This window comes from Acipenser ruthenus, chromosome 9 (genome assembly GCF_902713425.1).
Source record: "Acipenser ruthenus chromosome 9, fAciRut3.2 maternal haplotype, whole genome shotgun sequence".
NCBI classification, from domain to species: Eukaryota; Metazoa; Chordata; class Actinopteri; order Acipenseriformes; family Acipenseridae; genus Acipenser; species Acipenser ruthenus.
In genome coordinates this window covers 50,551,238-50,574,295 of record NC_081197.1, presented here as the reverse complement: position 1 = coordinate 50,574,295, position 23,058 = coordinate 50,551,238, and the positions used below count along the sequence as shown (strand labels likewise).

Here is a 23,058-nt window from a genome sequence, read left to right as displayed (position 1 = left end):
TGTGATAACAAGTCATCAGGAATGAGAAATCCTCGAGTAGTGATCAAAGCCCTGAGCACCTGTTCTGTATCTGCAGATGCATCCTGGTTAGGGCCACAGATCATCAGCCTGCGAGTGTGCCTGCTCCAGGAAAGCCAGCATGTTCTGCATCTCTTTGCTGCTCTGAATAGCAAGCACATTCTGGAGAGCCGCTTGAGGGTCTGTGATCTTTAACAACTCCTCCTGACAACAACATACAATCGATTAGCCCAACCATGTAACACAGTTGATAGGTGTTTTGAACAGAGTTAGATGCACTTCCCTCAGCACTACCCTCCCTCACAGCTCCCTCTACTGGCATAAAACTAGTGTGACAGGCCCCAACTATAACCTGGCATGAACTCATCTGTCATGAAAGCGTAAACTCTACCTCTGCATCTTCCTCACAGCCCAGTAAGACCTTGTTTCACAAACCCCGATTAGCCCTAATACTGGACTTCCTTACCTATGCTAAAATTACATAGGCCACAATAATTTTCAAATGTTTAGTATTCTTAAGACACTTTGAAAACATATTTTGGAATGTGTTTCAATAGCTCATGTGGTGAATGTATTTGAATGGCTAAAGTAAAGCAAAATGCACTGAAGATTAAACTAAGGCGTATTTTAAATCTGTAATACTATGCTACACTTAGTCAAGCACAAACTTTAAAATAATTATTTCATTTCCCAACACCTTAGTTAATAGGTAAATTATTGTTCACCGTTTATAATAATAATAATAATAATAATAATAATAATACCTGTTGAGTCGACCCTGTAAAACTGCTGTCAGGAAGGTGCAAGACATCCTTTTCAGATCTCTGTAAAAGCTGCAAGAAATAAATACAAAGGCTACTACACAACTATTGGATCAAGTATGTTAACCTCTCCCATCAACACTTAATATATAATCAGAGCCAACAATGAAAAAAGTGACACAGATTGTATCCTTCGATTCAGATAATCAGATGTTAGAAATGCCCTCCAAGTTCCATCACAGCAGGATAGGCAGTACTCTAGATACATGTATAAATGTGAAGTCTGACACACCATATGTACATATGTATCCCTAATGCCGGGATATGCATCCGCAGCGGGGGAAAATAAACCCTGCATCCCCTGGCTAGTGTAGCTGTTTTAGGATTAGAAATACAATAGATATACGTGTCAAGTGTTACTGAATTACCTGCACAAATGCTAGTCAGAGCCTCTGTTTCCCTTCAGACCGTGTCTATGGTAACGGCTGAGCCTTGACAACTGATTGTAAGTATTTATTTAAAGTATCTTTTGTATAAACCTCCTAATTTAAAAATGGCATTCTGTTTGCGTCATAATAATTTGTCATTTTATATTTGCATTTTGTTTTATTTCATTGTGTGTGTTGCAATTCGTTTACAATGTGCTGACTCACTAGCCTCCTGTGTAGCTCATAATTCTGCCGCAGACAACATAAAGCTGTCCTCTAATATATTTAGGACAATCTGGAACCGCAGAATAAATCCCTAAACACCCAACTTTGAAGGGGCTAGGGTTTAAGGAATGCGTCGCTTAGTAGGTCCAATTTTAAATAAGCTGTGTTTGTTTTTGTTTGCAAAATTGCAACCGGAATGAGCAAAGACACTGCACCATTTTATTTTACCAGGTCAGTCAGCTCCTTACCTGTCCTTAATGATATTTAGATGCCTCTGAATCTCTTCCTTCTCTTTTCCTTTCCCAGTCAAAATGGAACTGTGAAAACAAAGCCAGTTTTCATTCAGATAGAATTCCCTGACAGTGGAGGGAGATCATGGTCAAAACTGGTGAACATTTTCGGAATATTCAAAATTAGCATGTACTGTGTAGTACCATGATCAGAAATCAATGTGCTTTTCATACAGTATGCCAGTTACATTTGATGGGGTCTGTTGTAATGATCTAAATAGTCCTATATTATTTAATGACAGAACCCATCTGTTTAAGGCTCAGGATAGTTAGAATTAAGCATTTTCTAAAGACATCTGAGGTAAAACAAAATGACTATGGGAGTAGCGCACATTCACAACCACATTCTGTCAGGTAGCATTCCCTCTTTGCTATGGGTAGTCCAAGGTCATATTGTATTAGCCGAAAATGTTTATGAAAACTTTGATTTAACAACTTTTCTTCTAATATAATAACTGATGGGAATTGGGCAGCACGGTCTCATTTTTTCTTACCCCCTGTCCTTGGTGCAGGGCCAGTTTGTTGTTTCTTCTTGGCAGGTTTTGCATCCTACAGGCAACAAAATCTGAGGATCATTGAAAAACAGATGCATTTGTGGAGCACCATTTGTGACCACCACTGGCAGGAAAAATAAAACACTGAACCCTAATTTAAAGAATTTCAACTGAGTGGTAGAATGTATTGCAGGTTGACTTGCAAATTAACGTTACTTTAGAGTGTTATGTAGATGTCATGAGGAGTACGTTTCTGTTTTGTTGCAGAATATAATGCAATGTTTTTGTGTTGTCTTCTGAAAGAAAAGAAAAAACTCCCAAGGGTACAAAATGAACAAGAAACTACTACAGTGCTCCCTTTGTGGAAATAGTAAATTAGTGAAGGGCCCTTATATGGCAAAATACATAGTACAATAATTTACAGTCAACATGGCCTAACACAGACTTAACCAATTATCAAATCTGCTGCAAATTTACATTTAACAGAGCTGGTAATAGCAATAATAGCTGCTTCTTACCTCCCTAGAGCTCTTTCTTTTACGGCTCTGTTTTCCAGACTTGCTTGTCGCTGCGCTACGGCTATGTTTCATCCCGACTCCACTTCAAACTGTCGGGTATGAGGGTTGTCAGAACGACAGATAGGGTCACTCGGGGGGGAAATGATCAAACTCAAACACAGGCTAATGAATGGTAGGTGGTATACCAGTGACTATATACTGTAGTACACTTGTCCCCAATAGTACAGTTTATTGATGATCATCCAAAGAAACAACAAAACAGTAAATTCACTGAGCTTCGAAAGACAGACAGCAGGAGAAAACATTGAAAATATAATGTTAAGCCCAGGACAGACAGGCGCAGCGCGGCATGCGAGGTATTTTGCCGCCTGTATCGCTGCTATTGCTTTCTTACTGTGTTGGACAGATCAGCACAGGACAATAGCGCTAGTCCCACAGTGACACTGAGCGGTACCGCTCAAATCGAATCCAGAGCGATTTTGTCTGCCGGCTGTGTGGTACCGTTGGTGGATTAACCAATCACAGCCAAGTGCTGACAACACGTGCTTGCCAGGAAAAATCATGATTGAAACACCCTGAAGTGTTTGATCCCTCCCATATTTCATACAAGGACAGGCAAGTCAGTATTTTATACCTCGCCCCTGATAAGCATCCTTCCTGCCTTTTTTATTATTTCTGTAGTTCACTTCTATTTTTACTAAATAACTGTCTGTAAAAGGATATATTTTCTAACACTTTAGTAGTAGGCTACTTGCTGTCAACAATGTATAGTATGTTTCTTTGATAAGCTTATCGATCATTTCATACACCTGCATATGATGACAGAAAAACAACTTTGAAAAACAAACCAGTGTTTTTATTTAGTAGATTATATGGGGGGTATTGCAGCTATGGCTAAAAGTTTTGCATCACGCCCTATAGCATTAATAATGTTACATTAACATACTGAAATTAAATATCGCTTTGTAGTTTTCCAAAAATTGAAAAATGTGACATTTCAAAATCTAACATGAAATACTGTAGGCTTATCATTATTGTAGTTTCCGATAGACTTTGATATACCATTTTGTAGTTTCTTAGATTGCATGACGTTAAATATAATATTGAAATGATGTTCATATATATATATGAGCCTCTGAAATGTCAGTATACTTACATTACTTAATAGAATATTAGCATACTCTTTTTTTTTTTTTTTTTTTTACAATAGCTAAACACACTGTATACTTTAATATGCAGGGCCACAACTAAATATTAGACGCAAAAGACACACTGCTTGCCTGTAAATATACATCATTGTTTCTATTGTTCTCAGCTCACTGTATATTATCCTGTATAACACCTACTGTTGCCAGATTTAAATCCACCATGGCAAAAATACTAGTATGTTGCCTCCCAAAACTACATACCTTCAGTATATGTTCCATCACACAGCCTTGGTTAATGTTGCTCTATTGAGTGCGGCTCACCTTGAAGGCAAGACCATGAGCCTGACTGTACAAACATTCCTTCAGAATCCTATCACAGTCACTATCCAAAATTATTTACAATCAATAAGTTAAACTAGTTGGATAACAGTAGTGAAATAAACCCATTACCCCATTAAATTACCTATGACCACCTGTATGGTAGAATGTGTATTCTTTATTTCAGGTGTAATTTATGCATTGGCTTCCATTGCATATTTTATAGTCATACAAATTCTGTCTTGTGTATAAACATGGTATTTTTTGCCGTGAATACATTAAGTATATAGAAACACCCTCTAAATAATTCATAACTACCTGCTGAAACAAGTTCCCAGTGGTCTGTTACACCCAGCAATGCCACTCCCTGCACCAGTAACACAACAATCTGTAGCATATTGTGTTTGAAAATGTGTCTCAAGAGCCTATTAGATTGTTGTACTTGTGCCAACAGTAAAGTTTAACTGGGTTACATGTATACCGTCTCATACCTCATAACCTTAACCAGATTAGTTCTAACTGTGTGTGAGACGAATGAACCTTTAAAATAAAAATTCTTTGATGTATGGTAAATGTGCTTCACGCAGTACCTAAATGATAGAAAACTTTTTTTTTTCAACACAATCACTTAAAAATGTTTATTCTTATAACAAATTACATTTGAAATATGTTTCACTATGCAAATGTACATTTGTATTGGGAAATGAGTGTATGTTTTGTTTTCAGTTTTCACTTGTGTTTTAATAAGTGCTTTTCAATTGTATTTTTTTTTCTTAGCACAACGTAGACCAATGACCTCATTCAAAACATAAGCCTGTGAAATGTATTTTAGTCATGACGACTGAATTTTGCTGCTGGAAATGTAGTTTAGTTCCTTCAACTTCTTATTCACAGAAACGTGTACAAAATCTGTAACCTCCACAGTTCAGGTACAAAGTCCAGGGCTCCTCCATAGAAGACCCTTGTGGCGATCCCCTTCCGTCAACAATACTGATCTGCAGTCCTTGTGTTCCCTGCTCGAGCAGCAGTTTCTGGAAGGATCGTGGTGATCCGGTCTGTTGCCAGTCACACCCTCCCTGGGAGGCGGAATTTCCCTACATACTTGCCGTTGTGGCGCAGGTCGAAGGGGCTGAGTACCTTGCGGATCCCCAGCATGTTGGTGGAGACAACTCTCTGGAAGGTCCAGGGGTTCTGGTTGTTGAGTTCACGCTCACGCTCCTCCTGATACATGGCTGCAAGGCTCTCCCTGCTCACCACCTTGGCCGGGAAGGGCAGCTTTTTGGCCACCTCTGTGAGGATGGGCTCCACTTCGCCAAACTCACATTGGCCCCCCAGCTCCAGCACCATCCTGCCACAGCGCACAGGCGTCACATAGTGGTCGATGGCACCCTTGCCCCCGCCCATGCGTTGCCCCAGGCCCTTGCGGGTGATGGGCTTGTAGGGGGCGTTCACTCGCCAACGTGCGAAGGTCGTCCGCGGGTCGATCCGCCGGTTGATTGTCAGTCTCATCATCTCAATGTGCCCCCAGTGCAGGTACCCCCCACCTAGAGCCTGTGGGGAGAAGACACAAGAAATATGTTTACAACTTCAGGTGATATTTTAGAGCAAATCAAGTAGATCCTCTGGCTTCTCCTGCTACAATCTAGAACATGTTGATAAATATGAGTATGAATGCTCCGATTGTGATATTTGGGGCCAATTCCAATTACCAATATTCCATATCAGAAACTGTCACAGACACCAACTTTTTTTCATAATTAATGCAAATTACAAACCATCACTTAAAATTGTAATTTGACACTTGAATGTTGATTTAAGCAAGTCACAGATTGTACATATTGTGATAGGTTACACATTCTGCCAGAAGCAAAACACTGGTAAGCCAATAGCATGTGACATGTTTACTTAACTTGTATATGTATATAGATTCACTGTAGATTTACTAAATAGTGATAGTGTTAAAAATGTAAAAGCTTGTAGGCTTTACTATATCTATACCCTAGTTTAGCCTTTGATTCCCATGTGCAGAATGTTACAAGGGTGTCATTTTTTCATTTACGTAATATTGCCTGATTACGTTCTATTCTGTCTTTGTCTGATGATGAAGTTAGTATACATGCCTTTGTCTCTACTAGACTTGATTACTGCAATGCTCTGCTTGCTAGTGTCTCTAAGAGGGTTCTCAACAGGCTGCAGTTCAGAATTCAGCTGCTCAGGTTTTAACAAAATCTAAATCCTGCAAACATATAACTCCTGTTTTGGCATCCTGTTACCTGTTTGACAATGTGGGCAATAATCCTTACACTAGCAGTGTACTAGAGCAGACATTTTGAAACAAGCTTTGAAACAGACTATGATTGAACTTGTGTTTTTGTGGTACTGCAATTTTGTTTGGCAAAATTATTTACATACCACAGTTCTCGTCCGGTTCCTCAAAATAATTCCAAACCCTTGTTCCTTTGTTTAGAGATGCAATTTTATTAACGTCAGAAGAAATGCTTTTCTTATCCCATGTGGACATAACCAGTGACGCAGCAGACTGACCGAGAATAAAACTTGTCCCAGTGTCACTCTTTCTGTTGCACCAATTAGAAAAATTGCTTGGAGGTAATTGCCAGTCCCCTTCCTTTTTATAATATCCTCCGTTACTGTGGCACCACAGCAGTTGGATATGCGACGGACTGCTGTATATGATAATACATTACTAAAATGAATACATTTAAAAATATGCGTTTGGTGTAATTTGTCATGTGACCGGTTATACGTCTAGCATATTACTCAACGTTTAACTACTTATTTAGAGTTTATACGTTCAAACATTTAAAATTCCCATCCCTAAAAGCTAGATTACTGTGCGATGACTGTGTGCCACATGAACTGACAAATGAGTACCAGGCTACTGCTTTACATACCACAATTCCATACTGGCCCCGTGCAAAAGTGTTGGCTGTCTGTGCCGGGCCCCGGATATCTCTCAGTTTCTTCATCTCTTTCTTTGCCTTCTTAAAGTTTGGAACCTTATTTATGAACTTTAGCTTTGGTCTCTCAGGTAGAACCACACCTATGCAAATAGGAAATCAGCACAGGGTAAATCCAGAAATACTAAATTATATGGATGTGCAAGGTATCCAAATTTGCTAACTTTCTTTAGATCTGAATGGTATTATTATTTTTTTTAATAAAACACAAGACATGTTACTTGTCCAATGGACCCTCTCAATATATTGCAAATATATATATATATGTGTGTGTGTGTGTGTGTGTGTTTCTATCTACCAAAAACATCCTTGTGAATGTATTACTGATGCAGATCCTTTTAAAGTCACCGTTATTATTGACACCAAACTCAGTACCAAATAATACATACAAATATTTTTATCCTGAAAGGTTGACATTCAAACCAACCTAATAATATTTGTGCTTATTTCTGATTATTATTTTATTGGATATTGATGAGGGTTCTTTAAATGGTACTTTAAAAAAAAAAAAAAAAAATCAATCCTTCTGTTTCTATGACGTTACAGGAAAATGTTTTTCTTTACTGCATTGAAACAAACAAAACAACTCTTTAACCTGCTTCCATTACAATTCAGTTGGGAACATATTCATCTGACACATGCTGTAAATAGGTGGTACAAACATTCTGTTTGAGGTGATTGGGTTTTGAATGCATAAAGGGAAAATGTCCTCCCCTTCAAGGTGTTATTGTGTTTACTTCATAGTTACACAAATGAGTGAAATATTATTGAATACATTTGCAATACAGCTAAAAGTTACCACTGTAATCTGGGGGCTCTTCATAAGTCTTCATTCCAGCAACAAGTTTCAGTTGATTCTGCAGGGAACCTAGACAAAGAGACACAGTACAGAATGAAATAACATAAGATATCCGCAGTTTCTCAGTTTTACTGCTATAGAAACAAACTTCCACGGATGCATAGTACTGGGGATATTGTGAGGCAGCAGGGGGACATTTTGATCTGGAGGAATGGCATAATTTCATAAAATAAATCTAAATATTGTAGACCCAACAGTACACCATCATTGTGATCAATATAGTCAATCACGTCCAGTTAAATATCGGTAATATTTAGCCCATTATACCGTTAAATTAAATCCAGCAACGTATATTATCATAGTATTCATTTTTCATTTTGTTACAGTATTTTATTACTAATGTATTTATTTGAGTTACCTGTAAATCGTGAACTCCTGGTGAGTCCTAAGAACGTGTTTTTCAGAAACGCGAACATGATTAATTCACAGAGACAGACAGCTTTACTTAAACGTCCCCCAAAATGTTGGTCTCGTTCTTCAATTTTATTGGCAAAATACTTTTTAGATTTCCTTTTCTGCTCTATTCATTTTTGTTCACAAGGTCGCCGCCATCTTGAGACCGAAAAGACAATCCGGTCCGACCAGAAAACGATCCCTTCAGCTTTGTCAAGCAGTAAAATAAAGTTCCGGATAGAAACGGGCTACTGTTCTGTACCTGGATTTACAAATGCAGTTTATAAGTACCCGTCACTGAAGTGAATGCAATTCTTTATGATGCTGCAAATTAATATTTGTGTATGCCAGTAACGTAATATGTTGTGAGGATTTCCCAGTGTTAGGGTAGCAGTGTGGAGTAGTGGTTATGGCTCTGGACTCTTGACCTGAGGATATTGGGTTCAATCCCAGGTGGGGGACGTTGTTGCTGTACGCTTGGGCAAGGTACTTTACCTAAATTGCTCCAGTAAAAACCCAACTGTATAAATGGATAATTGTATGTAAAACAATAATGTAATTGTATGTAAAAATAATGTGATATCTTGTAACAATTGTAAGTCGCCCTGGATAAGGGCGTCTGTTAAGAAATAAATAATAATAATGGTATCCATACCGACCTACTTCTGCCCAATTTGGTAAAGGACGAGGAGTTTGTGTATATGCTCCAACAAAAACACTATTAAAACTAAGTACACCATTGTGTGTTGCAGACTGTAAATGTGCTTTTTCTTGCGCAAAGACAGTTAGTAGCCAGCTGTATACTACTTGTTGCTATGTCTAGTATGCAGAGGAATGCAGTGTTAAGGACTAATATACCGGGGTTCTGAAAACAGTGCCCGTTATCTATACAGTAGGAACGTGTAATGCAGTAAACTCAATGCATCGGATCGTGTTTCACACCAATGCGTAGCTATATCAAAAAACTGGCTATATTAAAAAATTATTGTAAGTGCATATTCAAATGTAAAACACTTTGGAATTAATTACTACCAGCAATATAATTATGAAGCCTTGCATATCGTATTCCTTTATAATTTATTTCTTAGCAGACGCCCTTATCCAGGGCGACATACAAGATATCACTTATATATACAAGATATTATTTTTACATACAATTACCCATTTATACAGTTGGGTTTTTACTGGAGCAATCTAGGTAAAGTACCTTGCTCAAGGGTACAACAGCAGTGTCTCCACCGGGGATTGAACCCACAACCCTCAACCCTCAACCCTCAACCCTCAACCCTCAACCCTCCGGTCAAGAGCCCAGAGCCCTAACCACATTACTCCACACTGTTAAAACCTTTTTTTTTCTTTTCAAAAATAGCCTGCGTCTTACATTTGAGTACAGTATAGTGATGCGTGTATTAAAATAAATCGCCAACAAACGACATGACTACCCGAGTACACAAACAGCAACGTGACTGACTGCTGAGACAAGATGAACCAAAGCGTTACTGCCCGTTCTCAAATCACCCATGACATGCAGGGAGCCATTTTCAAAGAAGCGTCATTAGCTTCCTGAGGAATTTGAAGAGGTTTTTACAATTTCAGCGTTTCTAACAAACAGTACCAGCTTGGACAGATCGGAAATGCTGATCAGACCCCCGTATTTTTCGACATGCAAAGCAATACCACAGTTCACAAATTGGGGAGAAAAACAGGTGCGATTAATCACAAATGGAAATGAGAAGCAGCGCATAACTGTAATGCTCTGTGTGATGGCAGACGACCGCAAACGACCTCTATATGCGCAATTGAGGTTGTATCTTTGTAAATGCGTATTTGTTTGATGTTTTATTTTTTCCTCAAATTGAGGGTGGGAAATTTGGGCTATGTCTTAAGTTGAAGGGTATCTTAAATTCGAAGGAATACTGTATTTGTATGCATTTTTTTTTTTTTTTTTTTTTTTTTTACCATTGCACAGGAAAAAGGAATAATGTTCATGCTACACATGTGGGTCCCAATCATATAAATGGTTCTTTGTTTTGAAATGTTTAAAAAGCTTTAAAAAAAAAAACACCTGGTTGTCATGTATTTGTTTGTTGTGCACCTCGAAAGAGTCAATATTTCAGTTATGATTTTGTTGATGTGCATAATGGCTGTGGGGAGCAATAAACTAATAAATACTGAAAGAAAAAAATGTTGTTTTGTTTTTTTTTTATACCACTTCTTGCCTGCATATACAGTGTATATATTATAGGTCAGGGTGATTAACTTTTCCTGTTACTGGTGGCTCTGATAACATTTCTACGGACGTGGTGGGGGAGGAATGTCACTGACATGCACGTCTTGGCTTGCTTATATTATTTTTTGACTTCCTCACAGCTGCAACTCAACCACACTGGTTTAGGGAAGCTGAATAAAAAGCCATAAGCTTAGACAAGTGTGAACCAAAAAAAGTTAACATAACAAGAATGAACACAGGGCTCTGCAGATGCCATTTCATTTTCACTGTAGGTGAGTAAAAAATGAATTCCAAACTGCATGTATTTAATTTAAAGTGTAATTAAAAAAAATGCAGATACTGTTGGATATATTACAGGTCATGATCAAAGTTTGAATTTATTTGTAATTAAAAGATTTTAAAGTATGTTTTGATTAATTAAAAGTTAAGTTTAATGATCTGTGTGCTTATAAATTAAAGTGCACTTGAAAACTGCGTTTTCAACACAAATGAATTCGGTCTTGAAAAAAATGGAAAAGGACTACAAATATTTACTTTAGCTTGCATCCAAACAAACTGTTCCTTGGCTAGCAAGTGTTAACAGCTAGCACATTGATACATTGTTTCAAGGGAAACGAATCAGACTAAGTCCATTTGAAACAGTCTCAGTGTGAATGCAGTCTTGGAATCATTACAGACCTCATGGAGTCAAGTTTGTGCAGATTTGCGATGAGGACAAACTTAATCCCCTGCTATCAGTACTAAACCCTGTCTAGTTTAATTGAAAATCCCATTCGTAAGAAAATCAAACTAGTGGAGAAATGTGCACTAGCACAACGATAAAATAATACATTGGAGACAAAATTAGGCAAATTATAGCAAAAATACCAACATTTGTATTGAATGATTTTACTTCATCCTGGTCTCAGTAAAACCATGAATGTGTTATATGTGTACAGTCTTTCTACATATTTAATATTTTATTATTTTAATATTATTATTATTTGTATAAATATAACAGTAGTGATCATATACCTTCCACCTCCAACAAGAGAAAAACTCCTCAGTTGAGTTGAGGAAGGGAGTAGCGGAAGAAAATAATCAGAAGTTATCATGTGCCTCAAACCACTGCTTCCCTGTTTGTTAAGGGATCTGATGCATTCAATCTATGCAATATACTACAGGATATATTTATAATAAGTAGTTAAACCATTGCATGGAAATGGCATACAGTAGTCGCCTTACCATATATTTGAACTTAGCTCACATTGTGTACTCCTTGAAACAAGTTTGCATCTTCATTGATGTTGCTCTGAATCTCTCTCAGGCGAATGCCATTTTTTTTTCAGACCATATCTATTATGGCCACGGACACATTTTTGAGGTTTTCTTTCAATTGTAGAAAAAATGCAAATACATATCACAGTAATGCAGTAGGTTACATAATGTAAAGTACAAGTTGGGTGCATTTGTATAAGTACCATGATTTGCACTTAGCTATTTTCAGTATGAAATGTGTGTATGTGGCAGGCTGGCTCGCAGTGGTGATGTGGATGACGTCACGGACCAGGAAGTAACTCAAACCAAACAGTGGATGGGCAGTTGAAGCTGAGTGTTAGTGCACTCAGCGTATTTAATAAACAAAACAAAATATTAAACAAAAACACAAAACAAAAAGGCGCGAGGGCCAAACGAATAAACAAACAAACAAGTAAGTGTCGTGCTGGCTAATCCAGCACGTTTTAGCAATTGTTTTTTTAAATGTTATTTTCTCTCTCCGTTCTCCCGTACTCTCCTCTACACTCTCAACCCCGAGTGCAGAGTGCTGCTGGTTTATATACTCTGGCCGAGGGATTAACTAGTTGGTAATTATCTTATTATCCCTCGGCCAGAGTCTGCACGCGTTTGGTAAGGATGCATGACTGTCAGCTAGTTAAATAATCAGTAGCTGATCAGCCATGCATCCTCACGGGGTTTTTAAATATAATAACAAAAGACGCGGCGCTTTTACCCGCGCCGCAAACAAAAATACAAATAATAATAAATAGGGGCGGGACACTCCGCCACACATGCCCCCCCTTGTGCGCAGCACACATGGCCTTTTCGGCCACCTCCCCCCTTAGTCCCCAAAGTCCCGGTCAGCAGTCCCGGCGCAGGAACAGGGGCAGCAACGGGCCAAAGGTGGCGGCCACGGTGGGATGTCCTCCTCCCACCCAAACAGCCGTAGTGTTCCAATGGCCCGCGCACCGGCCAGCTCCTCTGGCCAAAAAATTTTTGGGGGTGGTCTCCAGACCTGCCCCCCCTTCTTCATGGCCGACAGCTCCCCTCCGTGGGGCTCTGGCCACCCTTTCTCCTGCAGCGAAATTGCTGCGGGGGAAGCTGGTCTCCTGACCTCCCCCCCCTTCTTCATGGCTGACAGCTGCCCTTCACGGGGCTCCAGCCACAGTATTTCCTGCCGCGAAAGTGCGGCTGGGGAAGCTGGTCTCCTGACCTCCCCCCCCTTTTCCATGGCTGGCAGCTCCCCTTCGTGGGGCTCTGACCACATGATCTCCGGCCGCGAAAGTGCGGCTGGGGGAGCTGGTCTCCTGACCTCCCCCCCTTTCTTCATGGCCGGCAGCTCCCCTCCGTGGGGCTCCGACCACAGTGTAGTGACCCCAGGCGAAGCAGGATCCCTGGCGACCCCAGGCAAAGCAGGATCCCTGGCGACCCCAGGCGAAGCAGGATCCCTGGCGACCCCAGGCGAAGCAGGATCCCTGGCGACCCCAGGCGAAGCAGGATCCCTGGCGACCCCAGGCGAAGCAGGATCCCTGGCGACCCCAGGCGATGTGGAACAGGCAGCCCCAGGCGATGCGAGGCAGGCATCCCTGGGTGGTGCGAGGCAGGGCAGGAGCAGTCCTTCCCATGACGGTGGATGTGGAACCAGCAGGTATTCACCCTCTGCTGGTGGAGGTGGGAGGGGAAAGCAGTCCTCCCACAGCGGCTGAGACGGAACCAGCAGGTATTCACCCTCTGCTGGTGGAGCTGGGAGTGGCAAGCAGTCCTCCCACGGCGGCTGAGGCGGAACCAGCAGGTATTCATCCTCTGCTGGTGGAGGTGGGAGGGGCAAGCAGTCCTCCCACGACGGTTGAGGCAGAACCAGCAGGCATTCATCCTCTGCTGGTGGAGGTGGGAGGGGCAAGCAGTCCTCCCACGACGGTGGAGGCGGAACCAGCAGGCATTCACCCTCTGCTGGTGGAGGTGGGAGGGGCAAGCAGTCCTCCCACGACGGTGGATGTGGAACCAGCAGGCATTCACCCTCTGCTGGTGGAGGTGGCGGAGGCAGAGGCAGCTCTTGCTGCTCTGCTCCTGGTGATGGTGGAGACAGAAGCAGCTCCTGCTGCCCTGCTCCTGGTGGTGGTGGAGACAGAGGCAGCTCCTGCTGCTCTGCTCCTGGTGGTGGTGGAGGCAGAGGCGATGGGGCGGATGCTGGCCACTCAGAGGGAGGCTGTGGCGGTGCTGGCTCCCTCTGCTGTGGCGGCTGGGCTGGTGTGTGCCGTGCTCCCTTCAGCAGCATAAATAGAGGCTGCTGGGGAACACCAGCATCCTGCCCTTCTCCCCCCCAGAAAAATTCAGGGGGTTGAGCCTGTAACTCCTCCCCTTCTGGCTCTTGGGACTGCAGCTTGGGTCCTACGGCTGTGGAAGCGCAGACTTCCACCTCTTGGGCTATGGACGCACCGACTCCCCCCTCTTTGGGCTGTGGACGCACCGACTCCTCCCTCTTGGGCTGTGGACGCACCGACTCCTCCCTCTTGGGCTGTGGACGCACCGACTCCCCCCTCTTGGGCGTAGGACGTTCGGGCTCCTCCCACTCGGGCGTAGGACGTTCGGGCTCCTCCCACTCGGGCGTAGGACGTTCGGGCTCCTCCCACTCGGGCGTAGGACGTTCGGGCTCCTCCCACTCGGGCGTAGGACGTTCGGGCTCCTCCCCAGGCTGTGGAGGCAAAACCAGCAGGCATTCTCCCTCTGCTGGTGGAGACAGTAGCGATGGCTCCTCTCCCTCTGATGCTGGAGACGGTAGCGATGGCTCCTCTCCCTCTGATGCTGGAGATGGCAGCGATGGCTCCTCTCCCTCTGATGCTGGAGACGGTAGCGATGGCTCCTCTCCCTCTGATGCTGGAGACGGTAGCGATGGCTCCTCTCCCTCTGATGCTGGAGACGGCAGCGATGGCTCCTCTCCCTCTGGCGCTGGAGACGGCAGCGATGGCTCCTCTCCCTCTGGCGCTGGAGACGGCAGCGATGGCTCCTCTCCCTCTGGCGCTGGAGACGGCAGCGATGGCTCCTCTCCCTCTGGCGCTGGAGACGGCAGCGATGGCTCCTCTCCCTCTGATGCTGGAGACGGCAGCGATGGCTCCTCTCCCTCTGGCGCTGGAGACGGCAGCGATGGCTCCTCTCCCTCTGGCGCTGGAGACGGCAGCGATGGCTCCTCTCCCTCTGGCGCTGGAGACGGCAGCGATGGCTCCTCTCCCTCTGGCGCTGGAGACGGCAGCGATGGCTCCTCTCCCTCTGGCGCTGGAGACGGCAGCAGCAGGGTCTCTCCCATATCCGCAGCCAGGTAGTTGAACACCATGGCTGCGATGTCTGGGAGGGAAGCTGGGTGGTGTTGCTGTTCCCAGGCCTCCCAGCGCTCCCCATCTCTTGCCCACAGGAGGTTGATCACTGCAGGGAGGGCTTCCTCATAATCCCTCCCCGGCTCCACCAGCCAGTCCCAGACTCCCTCAGAGGAGAGTGCATTCGTCCTCTTTGGAGGATGCAGGTCCTCCCTCACTGGACACTCTGGCTCCTCTTTCTCCTGCCATGGAGGGGGTTGGTCTGGTGCCACGTGCCCAACCTCACCAACCGCGAAGCACCACTCCTCACCCTTCAGGCAGGTGAGGCAGATATCCAGTGTGGCAAGGTAAGGCTGATGTTGCTGCGCCTCCTGCTGCTGTTGTTGCTGCTGCTGCTGCTTTCTCCTCCGGCTACTTTTCCCCATTTTTAATTTGAAAAAAAAAACGAACAAACAAAAAAAAAAACGCACTTTTCAATCCTGGTCCGGCTGTTGGAGGCGTTGTTTATCCCACCGCTGCCACCATATGTGGCAGGCTGGCTCGCAGTGGTGATGTGGATGACGTCACGGACCAGGAAGTAACTCAAACCAAACAGTGGATGGGCAGTTGAAGCTGAGTGTTAGTGCACTCAGCGTATTTAATAAACAAAACAAAATATTAAACAAAAACACAAAACAAAAAGGCGCGAGGGCCAAACGAATAAACAAACAAACAAGTAAGTGTCGTGCTGGCTAATCCAGCACGTTTTAGCAATTGTTTTTTTAAATGTTATTTTCTCTCTCCGTTCTCCCGTACTCTCCTCTACACTCTCAACCCCGAGTGCAGAGTGCTGCTGGTTTATATACTCTGGCCGAGGGATTAACTAGTTGGTAATTATCTTATTATCCCTCGGCCAGAGTCTGCACGCGTTTGGTAAGGATGCATGACTGTCAGCTAGTTAAATAATCAGTAGCTGATCAGCCATGCATCCTCACGGGGTTTTTAAATATAATAACAAAAGACGCGGCGCTTTTACCCGCGCCGCAAACAAAAATACAAATAATAATAAATAGGGGCGGGACACTCCGCCACAGTGTATCAATAGATACAACAATGTTTGGCTGGACCATTGTCCTAGCTTCACTCATGTCATGGTCAATAATTATGGTCCACCTTTCATTTGAGACAGATGTACGCTGAGGTCTAACAGGTCTACTTTAAAATACACTATATACTAGTTACTGTATTTTTCATTTTTTATCTTCTTACAGGTATTTATACTTACGGACTATATGTGGCGGGTGAGCTCTTAACAACAATTGTCCCAGGAGAGAATGTAACTATACAGTGTAGTCATACCAATTCTACCTCTATCTACTGGTACAGACATCACGGAGGACAGCTCCCACTTCTGATATTGCAAGTACTGGAGTCTCACATTACAGCCTATAATAGGCTTGAAGGGCGCTATTCGTGTAACCGTCCAAGTAAAGCCTTAACCATACACAATGTAACAGAGGCAGACACAGCAACATACTACTGTGCTTGGAGAGATAAAGGAGTGACCGTGTTTGTGGATGGAACAACCCTGAGAATGAACAGTAATTTAAAAATTTATATTTCAAATAATTCTACAAAATAAATACAATTTATTTGTCCTAAAGTGTATTAATCAATTGAGAAATGTATTTGCAAGCAAGGAAAACTAATCAACCCAGCTATTATTTTGTTAAAAAAAAAAAATTAAAAGCATGAGCTGGTGTTTAACACAGTTTTTTTGTTTGTTTCAAGTGTAAATTTACTATTAGTATTAATTTATTTGTATTTTAAAATAAGCTTCATTGTTTATAGGTACAACCCGACCTGATGCAAAGAACTACACAGATCAAGGTAAAATAGACATGCAAAATAAATGCTATTTTTTATTTGTCCTAAACTTTAATTAATTGAGTAATGTGCCGGCAAGTGAGGTAAACTAATCAACCCAGCTATTTTGTTAAAAAATAATTTAACTTCAGAAAAATACTACAGTAATCATGGACTAGTACTTCTGAGGAATCGGAGCATAACTTTTCTGTGCTGTTTGCAGGCATTCCCTTCAGTTGCAAAAGAGTCAGTGGTAACACTATTTTTTAAAAGCATGAGCTGGTGTTTAACACATTTGTTATGTCTTTTGTTTGTTTCAGGTGTAAATGTACTATTGGTATTAAGCTGCTCACTGTATTTGTATTTTAAAATAAGCTTAATTGTTTATAGGTACAATCGGACCTGATGCAAACAACTGCACAGATCAAGGTAAAATAGGCATGCAATACTATTTTAATATCAATATATAAAATATATATATTACATATAATATTACATTTTTCTTACTAAGTTACAAATAGAACATCTTGTTGGGTAAACATTGAGTGGTACTTACAAAGTAATATTTTGAATACATTTCTCCCTGCCTGGAAGGGGGAGGGATACAAACCCAGTCATCAGGGGTGAAGAGCGAACGCACTACAGCTGCAGCTCCCTAAGTGGAGAAGCACAACACAGTAGATCACACCTTTATACAGTGTGGCTCTTACCTGTTTCAGACTTCCATAAGCTTCACAAATCTCAATTGTGAAGTTTTGAAAGAAACAAGTATTTTTATTTAAAAAATATATATATATACCTGGTATGACTTTATGTTAAAGAAAGTTCTCAGTTTCTATGCCTTATTCTCAGGAAGTCTGTTACATTTGCACTTCCTGGGTCATTTCACCTTGTCTCAAAAAAGCCATTGAAGGGATGAAGACAATCTCCAAGTGAAATGACCAAGAAAGTGCAACACTAACTGAAAGCATGTCTTGCAAACAGAGATTTATTAAACCAAGTGTAGTACCAGATATCAGAATTGTTCTTATTAGGTTGCATAGCGTGCTCTTTGTCTCGGAATTACTACCACCAGGATACTGACACTACCAATTAAGGCTAACTTGGAAGGTGCAAAAACAAAACAAAAACATCTTAACACTTTTTAACTTTGTTTTGCTTTAGAAGGAAGGACTAGTGCAATCATTTGGATCACCATATGTCTGGCTGTTCTGCTGTCGCTGTCGCTGTGTTGTAATGTTGTGGTTTTATTCAAATGGAAAGGTACGGTATGTGTAAACTTCCTACTGAAATGCTTACATTTTATATTCAAATCAATCTTAAGTTATTATTTGTAAAATTTGAGGTTTGGACCTTTCCCAGGTACTCATGCATACACAGAAGTCAGGTTAAACAGAAAGAAATATACTCAGGCCTGTGATAATAAAGGGACTGGCAAGTCTGATCCGGCTCAGATAGTCTTTCCTGCATTCACACTTGGCAAATAAGGAAATTATCAATAGTTACGTTTTCTATTTAAAATCTAAAAACACACTGCTGACCACACTTGCTGCTACTTCCTCTAAGCATACCGCTGTGAAAAGGAGTTGCTTTTATTATTTTTCAATTTACAAAACTAGGTAATATCAGATATATTTGGCTTTAAGGTGTCAGGCAAAAGGGATTCTTTAAAAATAACTTAAATGTATTTATACCTAATAATATGAGAAGCTCTTTGAGTAAGGCAAAGTAAGGCATTTGTAACATTGAGCAAGCTTTTTCTTGATACACAGGCAAAACTGATGCCACATAAAATGTAACAAGCAGCTCTGTGATATGAATATATTTAATACAAAAAAATATATATATTTAGAGTTATATAAATATATTGTGAAAGAGTCTTGCGGCTCAGGTTCATTTCGCCCTTTTAAAGTACAGACCCAGACACTGAGATGGAGGTTTTAAGTGTTGGTACACTAATTTAATAACAAAATAAACAAAACAGAAAGCAAAAACCTAGCTCTATACAAGCACTAACTGACACAGACAGGAACATACACTAATAAGCCGGACAGCTAAGTTGTTACCGGACTAAACAAAACAAAACAAAACAAAAACACAGTTTCAAACAAAACATTCAAAAAGGTTTTCACTACCTTTTCTGTTACGGCTGTACAAACACCTCAGCCGCCCTGCACAAACCATCTGCACGCTTTTTAAACCCTGCACCTGGCACTAATTTACAATAGTTACCAGGTGTGGTTGATAATTAACAAAAAAAAAAACCCAATATATACACGTTTGCACATGTTTTTGACAGGGAGGATTTTAACTCCCTCCCTGCCTGGTTACAATATATAATTAAGTACATATATTCTATCAGTTCCTTTTGAAATGGTTAATACACAGGAACTATGCATATTACACCATACTTATTTGTTTAAATGTGTTATTATAATACTGTTGTAAGAGAGTAAGTGAGAGAGAGACCCCCATGTTTTACCTGAAACTAAGCCAGAATCTGAATATTATTATCAATGTACAGTATAATTTGATATTAAATAATATTTAGATGTATAAACATTTTCATCTCTCAGCTTATCTTACTCAAAGCAAAATATATACTTACTAAAAATGAAAATGGGTGAATTACTTTTGTCTGGAATTCCTTAATCTACAACAGGCAGTGTACATTCTTGTTGTTTGAATACATTCAAGTTTTGAAATATTTTTTGATGTATTTTCAGGCATTTTATAAATCTACCACAATAAAACAAAACATTAACTATAACAATTATTATTATTATGCTTAAAAACTTTTTATCATTCAAAGGGAGTTGCAGATCCCAGGGGCCTAACAAGAAAAGCGGGTCAGAACAAGCTGGTAATGAGGTAAGGTATACCTGTCTCTGTTCATGTGACTGACTGAGTTTATTTCTGGAAGAATACATAATGCTTGAGAACTGTAAAAAAAAAAATGCTTATATTTATATTTATATATATATATATATATATATATATATATATATATATATATATATATATATATATATATATATATATAACTCTTCTTAATTCTTACAGTTTAAAAGACTAAAATATATATTACATATTGCTAACACAAATTACTTTGCTTATTCAGCAACTGGAGAATTATACTTTGTGTGTTAGAGTTAGATTGTTGTTACACTATTACTTCAGACAGTTGAATCCAACTCTAAAACTAAATGTAATAGAGACTTTCAGTTTAATACATGACTAAATAGGATGTCAGAAGGCGTGTTAGATGTTCACTCAAGTTTGGATAAAATAGAACAGAAAACTGTGAAGTCAGCACTGTATTCAGGAATTATACCTCATGTTGCTTGATTACTTATTAGCCAAAAATGTAATCTAATATATTACTACTAGTTCCTACTGCAATCAAAATGGGGCCCAAGTTTGCCCCAGTTTTGTATTTAATTTAACTTTTAAACAATTACATCCTTATAGTACTGACCCTTTTTCTTTTTAGCATATTACTTGGCCCTTATTGTAGCTATCACATCTTTTCTTTCATATGGCTGAACCCTTTTAGCTAACTTGGTCGTTTTTGTACATGTTTTTAAATATTTTTTGGACCGAGATATATATATATATATATATATATATATATATATATATATATATATATATATATATATTACTGTAACTGAAACATTTGCATATTTACTGTCTTTCTAAATTCAATAGCATAAAATATGCCAAGTTTATCAAATGTGTAACTGCAATTGCAAAAAGTGCAGTTTACCTTAATATAAAAAAGTAACAAATATATCAAAACATTTATTGAATACTGTATTAGTGCTACACTGTGCACTGAAGCCTATAGGTGATACATTTTAGCTATATTTCTCAAACATGTTGATCATGTAAATGAAACAAACAGATCATTTCAAGCTCTACAATTAAACTTCCAATATATTTTCTACAATATATTTTTATATTAAAATATTTTTGGTCAATATGCAGTATTTATATATTAAAATATTTTGCAAAATTTTAATAGAAATGTTTCAAACCTATACTGGATTATTACTTTCCCTTATAAATATGTATTGGTTGCATTGTAAAAAGATTTGATTAATTTGAAAACTAACTACTTTTATAGCAAACTTACACCCCTTTTTGGGGCTTTGGTCTTCTTACCTTTTTTTTAAAGTTTAAAGAGTAAGTAGCGGGGTTCAGAAAAAAATATAGCGTTACACATCTGCACGTGTTGCTACAACTGTTTAAATAACATACCTGTAGTTTTTCTTTTCATTGTTAACATCCTGACAACTTTTTACACGTATAACTTGAAATTCTGTTTCACAGCTCTTTTCAAAATGTCCGCTCTAGTGCACTGGGGTTTGAGATCTGTCCTCTAAATCACTGCAGGAATTAAACAAACAAACAAAATAAAACTCAACAAGTGATCTGTTCTGTACATCATGGATCATTGTTGCTGTGTTACCTGTTTGACAATGCGGGCAATAATCCTTACACTATCAAACATTTTGAAAAGAACTTTGGAACAGAGGTGTAAAAAGTGGTCAGGATGTTAACAATGAAAAGAAAAATGACGGGTTTAAACAGTTGTAGCAACAAGTGGGGACATATAACGCCATATTTTTCTGAACCCTGCTACTTACTCTTTAATAAACACAGCATACAATGTAGTATAGTTTATAACATGAATATCTGTTAATTGAGCTCTTTTCTTTTTTGTTTTCCTTGTTGTTTTTAGGAAGCCATTTATTACTGTGCTGATTCTGATTTCTCTGAAAACCAGAAGAGAAAAAAGACTGAAAACATAAATACAACTTATGCTGTAATACAGTTTCAATAAATGTTACAACTAATGGATGCACACAAAAAGACAGAATGTAAATATGATCTGGTAATTCTCTATAGAGTATGAGATGTCCCAGCTCCGATTGTTTCCCTGTGTGGGTGATGACTTACAGAAATAAACGATGTATCATTTTAACCCTTGTTTCAACAAAGAAACTGCTTCATGCAGCTTGACTGTTGTATGTTTTGGCAAGGGTGTCATTGATTAATATCAGGACTGGAGTTAAGGGAATTTTTAAACTGAAGATATTCCAGGAGCACCCTTACAATTATAGTGATTAAAGGGAAAATACTCCCGTGCAGGAAGTGAGGCCACAGATTGTACCTGTATGGAATGTAGCCTGGATACTGGGGTTAACAACTCTTCTAGTTATGACATAAATGTAACAGTCAGGCTTCCAATTGTCAAACACAAAAGTGTTGAAATAAAACCCCTCTTATTTGTGAACAGGCTGTGGTGTCAGTTCATTATGGTTTTCATCTCTGTCACATGGTGTCTAGGCGCTACAAGGGCAGCAGTGTGGAGTAGTGGTTAGGGCTCTGGACTCTTGACCGGAGGGTCGTGGGTTCAATCCCAGGTGGGGGACACTACTGCTGTACCCTTGAGCAAGGTACTTTACCTAGATTGCTCCAGTAAAAAAACAACTGTATAAATGGGTAATTGTATGTAAAAAAGAAATAATGTAATTGTAAAAATAATATGATATCTTGTAACAATTGTAAGTCACCCTGGATAAGGGCTTCTGCTAAGAAATAAATAATAATGGAAATCAGGTTGTGGTCAAGCCGTTTGACTTTACTGAAAATGCATGCCAGGGTTTGTCAGCATAAAACTCAAGTAGTGTGTGTGGGTTAATGGACAGTGGAATTAAAAAATGAGTTGTCTGCCTTTATCTGGCAGTGTATGTGGTGCAACATTTTTGTACAATTAACATGTGATCTGTTTTTGTATGTCACCTGAAGTGCTTTATAAAGGAAACTTGAATGAACCTTTTTTTTTTAATCCTGCATAAACTAACAGTTTTAATTTTTTATTTTTTTGTCTTTAGCATAACTCATAGTCTCAGATGCAACCAATCACATTTTTTCATAGTGCAGAACTACAAAAAATCAGAAATTATACAAACAAAAGGC

The 23,058-nt window shown here is 40.0% G+C and overlaps 2 protein-coding genes and 1 long non-coding RNA gene across 9 annotated transcripts; 1 reads left to right on the top strand and 2 right to left on the bottom strand.

The window, feature by feature from the left end:
- Positions 1 to 124: 124 nt before the first annotated feature.
- Positions 125 to 1,731, bottom strand: LOC131737935 (uncharacterized). The gene is made up of 3 exons (XR_009329522.1): positions 1,681 to 1,731; positions 783 to 851; positions 125 to 222 (listed from the first exon to the last, which is right to left on the bottom strand). It is a non-coding gene; the product is annotated as an uncharacterized LOC131737935 (long non-coding RNA).
- A 3,093-nt stretch (positions 1,732 to 4,824) lies between these two features.
- On the bottom strand, positions 4,825 to 8,692 carry LOC117405399 (large ribosomal subunit protein uL16m-like). Its single transcript, XM_034008424.3, has 4 exons — positions 8,396 to 8,692; positions 7,978 to 8,046; positions 7,113 to 7,261; positions 4,825 to 5,751 (listed from the first exon to the last, which is right to left on the bottom strand). The coding sequence occupies exons 1-4, from the start codon at positions 8,451 to 8,453 to the stop codon at positions 5,266 to 5,268; spliced, it is 762 nt and encodes a 253-aa protein (XP_033864315.1). The 5' UTR covers positions 8,454 to 8,692; the 3' UTR covers positions 4,825 to 5,265.
- A 2,046-nt stretch (positions 8,693 to 10,738) lies between these two features.
- On the top strand, positions 10,739 to 22,852 carry LOC117406229 (uncharacterized). 7 transcript variants are annotated; one of them, XM_034010168.3, is made up of 7 exons: positions 10,743 to 10,932; positions 16,476 to 16,505; positions 17,056 to 17,094; positions 17,461 to 17,499; positions 18,235 to 18,333; positions 19,883 to 19,941; positions 21,818 to 22,852. In XM_034010168.3, the coding sequence occupies exons 1-7, from the start codon at positions 10,890 to 10,892 to the stop codon at positions 21,917 to 21,919; spliced, it is 411 nt and encodes a 136-aa protein (XP_033866059.3). In that variant the 5' UTR covers positions 10,743 to 10,889; the 3' UTR covers positions 21,920 to 22,852. The 7 variants fall into 7 exon arrangements, with proteins under 7 accessions (XP_058886180.1, XP_058886178.1, XP_033866059.3 ...); XM_034010162.3 differs by having other exon boundaries at positions 16,476 to 16,805; positions 18,238 to 18,333; XM_034010161.3 differs by having other exon boundaries at positions 10,747 to 10,932; positions 16,476 to 16,805.
- Positions 22,853 to 23,058: the final 206 nt, after the last annotated feature.

What these genes read in the sequence shown, in the direction of transcription:
- LOC117406229 (XM_034010161.3), top strand. Translation starts at nt 10,890, where the DNA reads ATGAACACAGGGCTCTGCAGATGCCATTTCATTTTCACTGTAG. An exon ending in AACAACCCTGAGAATGAACA is followed by an intron (nt 16,806 to 17,055) that starts GTAATTTAAAAA and finishes CATTGTTTATAG; the next exon opens with GTACAACCCGACCTGATGCA. An exon ending in AAAGAACTACACAGATCAAG is followed by an intron (nt 17,095 to 17,460) that starts GTAAAATAGACA and finishes AATTGTTTATAG; the next exon opens with GTACAATCGGACCTGATGCA.
- LOC117405399 (XM_034008424.3), bottom strand. Translation starts at nt 8,453, where the DNA reads ATGTTCGCGTTTCTGAAAAACACGTTCTTAGGACTCACCAGGAGTTCA. An exon ending in CAGGAGTTCACGATTTACAG is followed by an intron (nt 8,047 to 8,395) that starts GTAACTCAAATA and finishes CTCTTTGTCTAG; the next exon opens with GTTCCCTGCAGAATCAACTG. An exon ending in AGAGCCCCCAGATTACAGTG is followed by an intron (nt 7,262 to 7,977) that starts GTAACTTTTAGC and finishes CTATTTGCATAG; the next exon opens with GTGTGGTTCTACCTGAGAGA.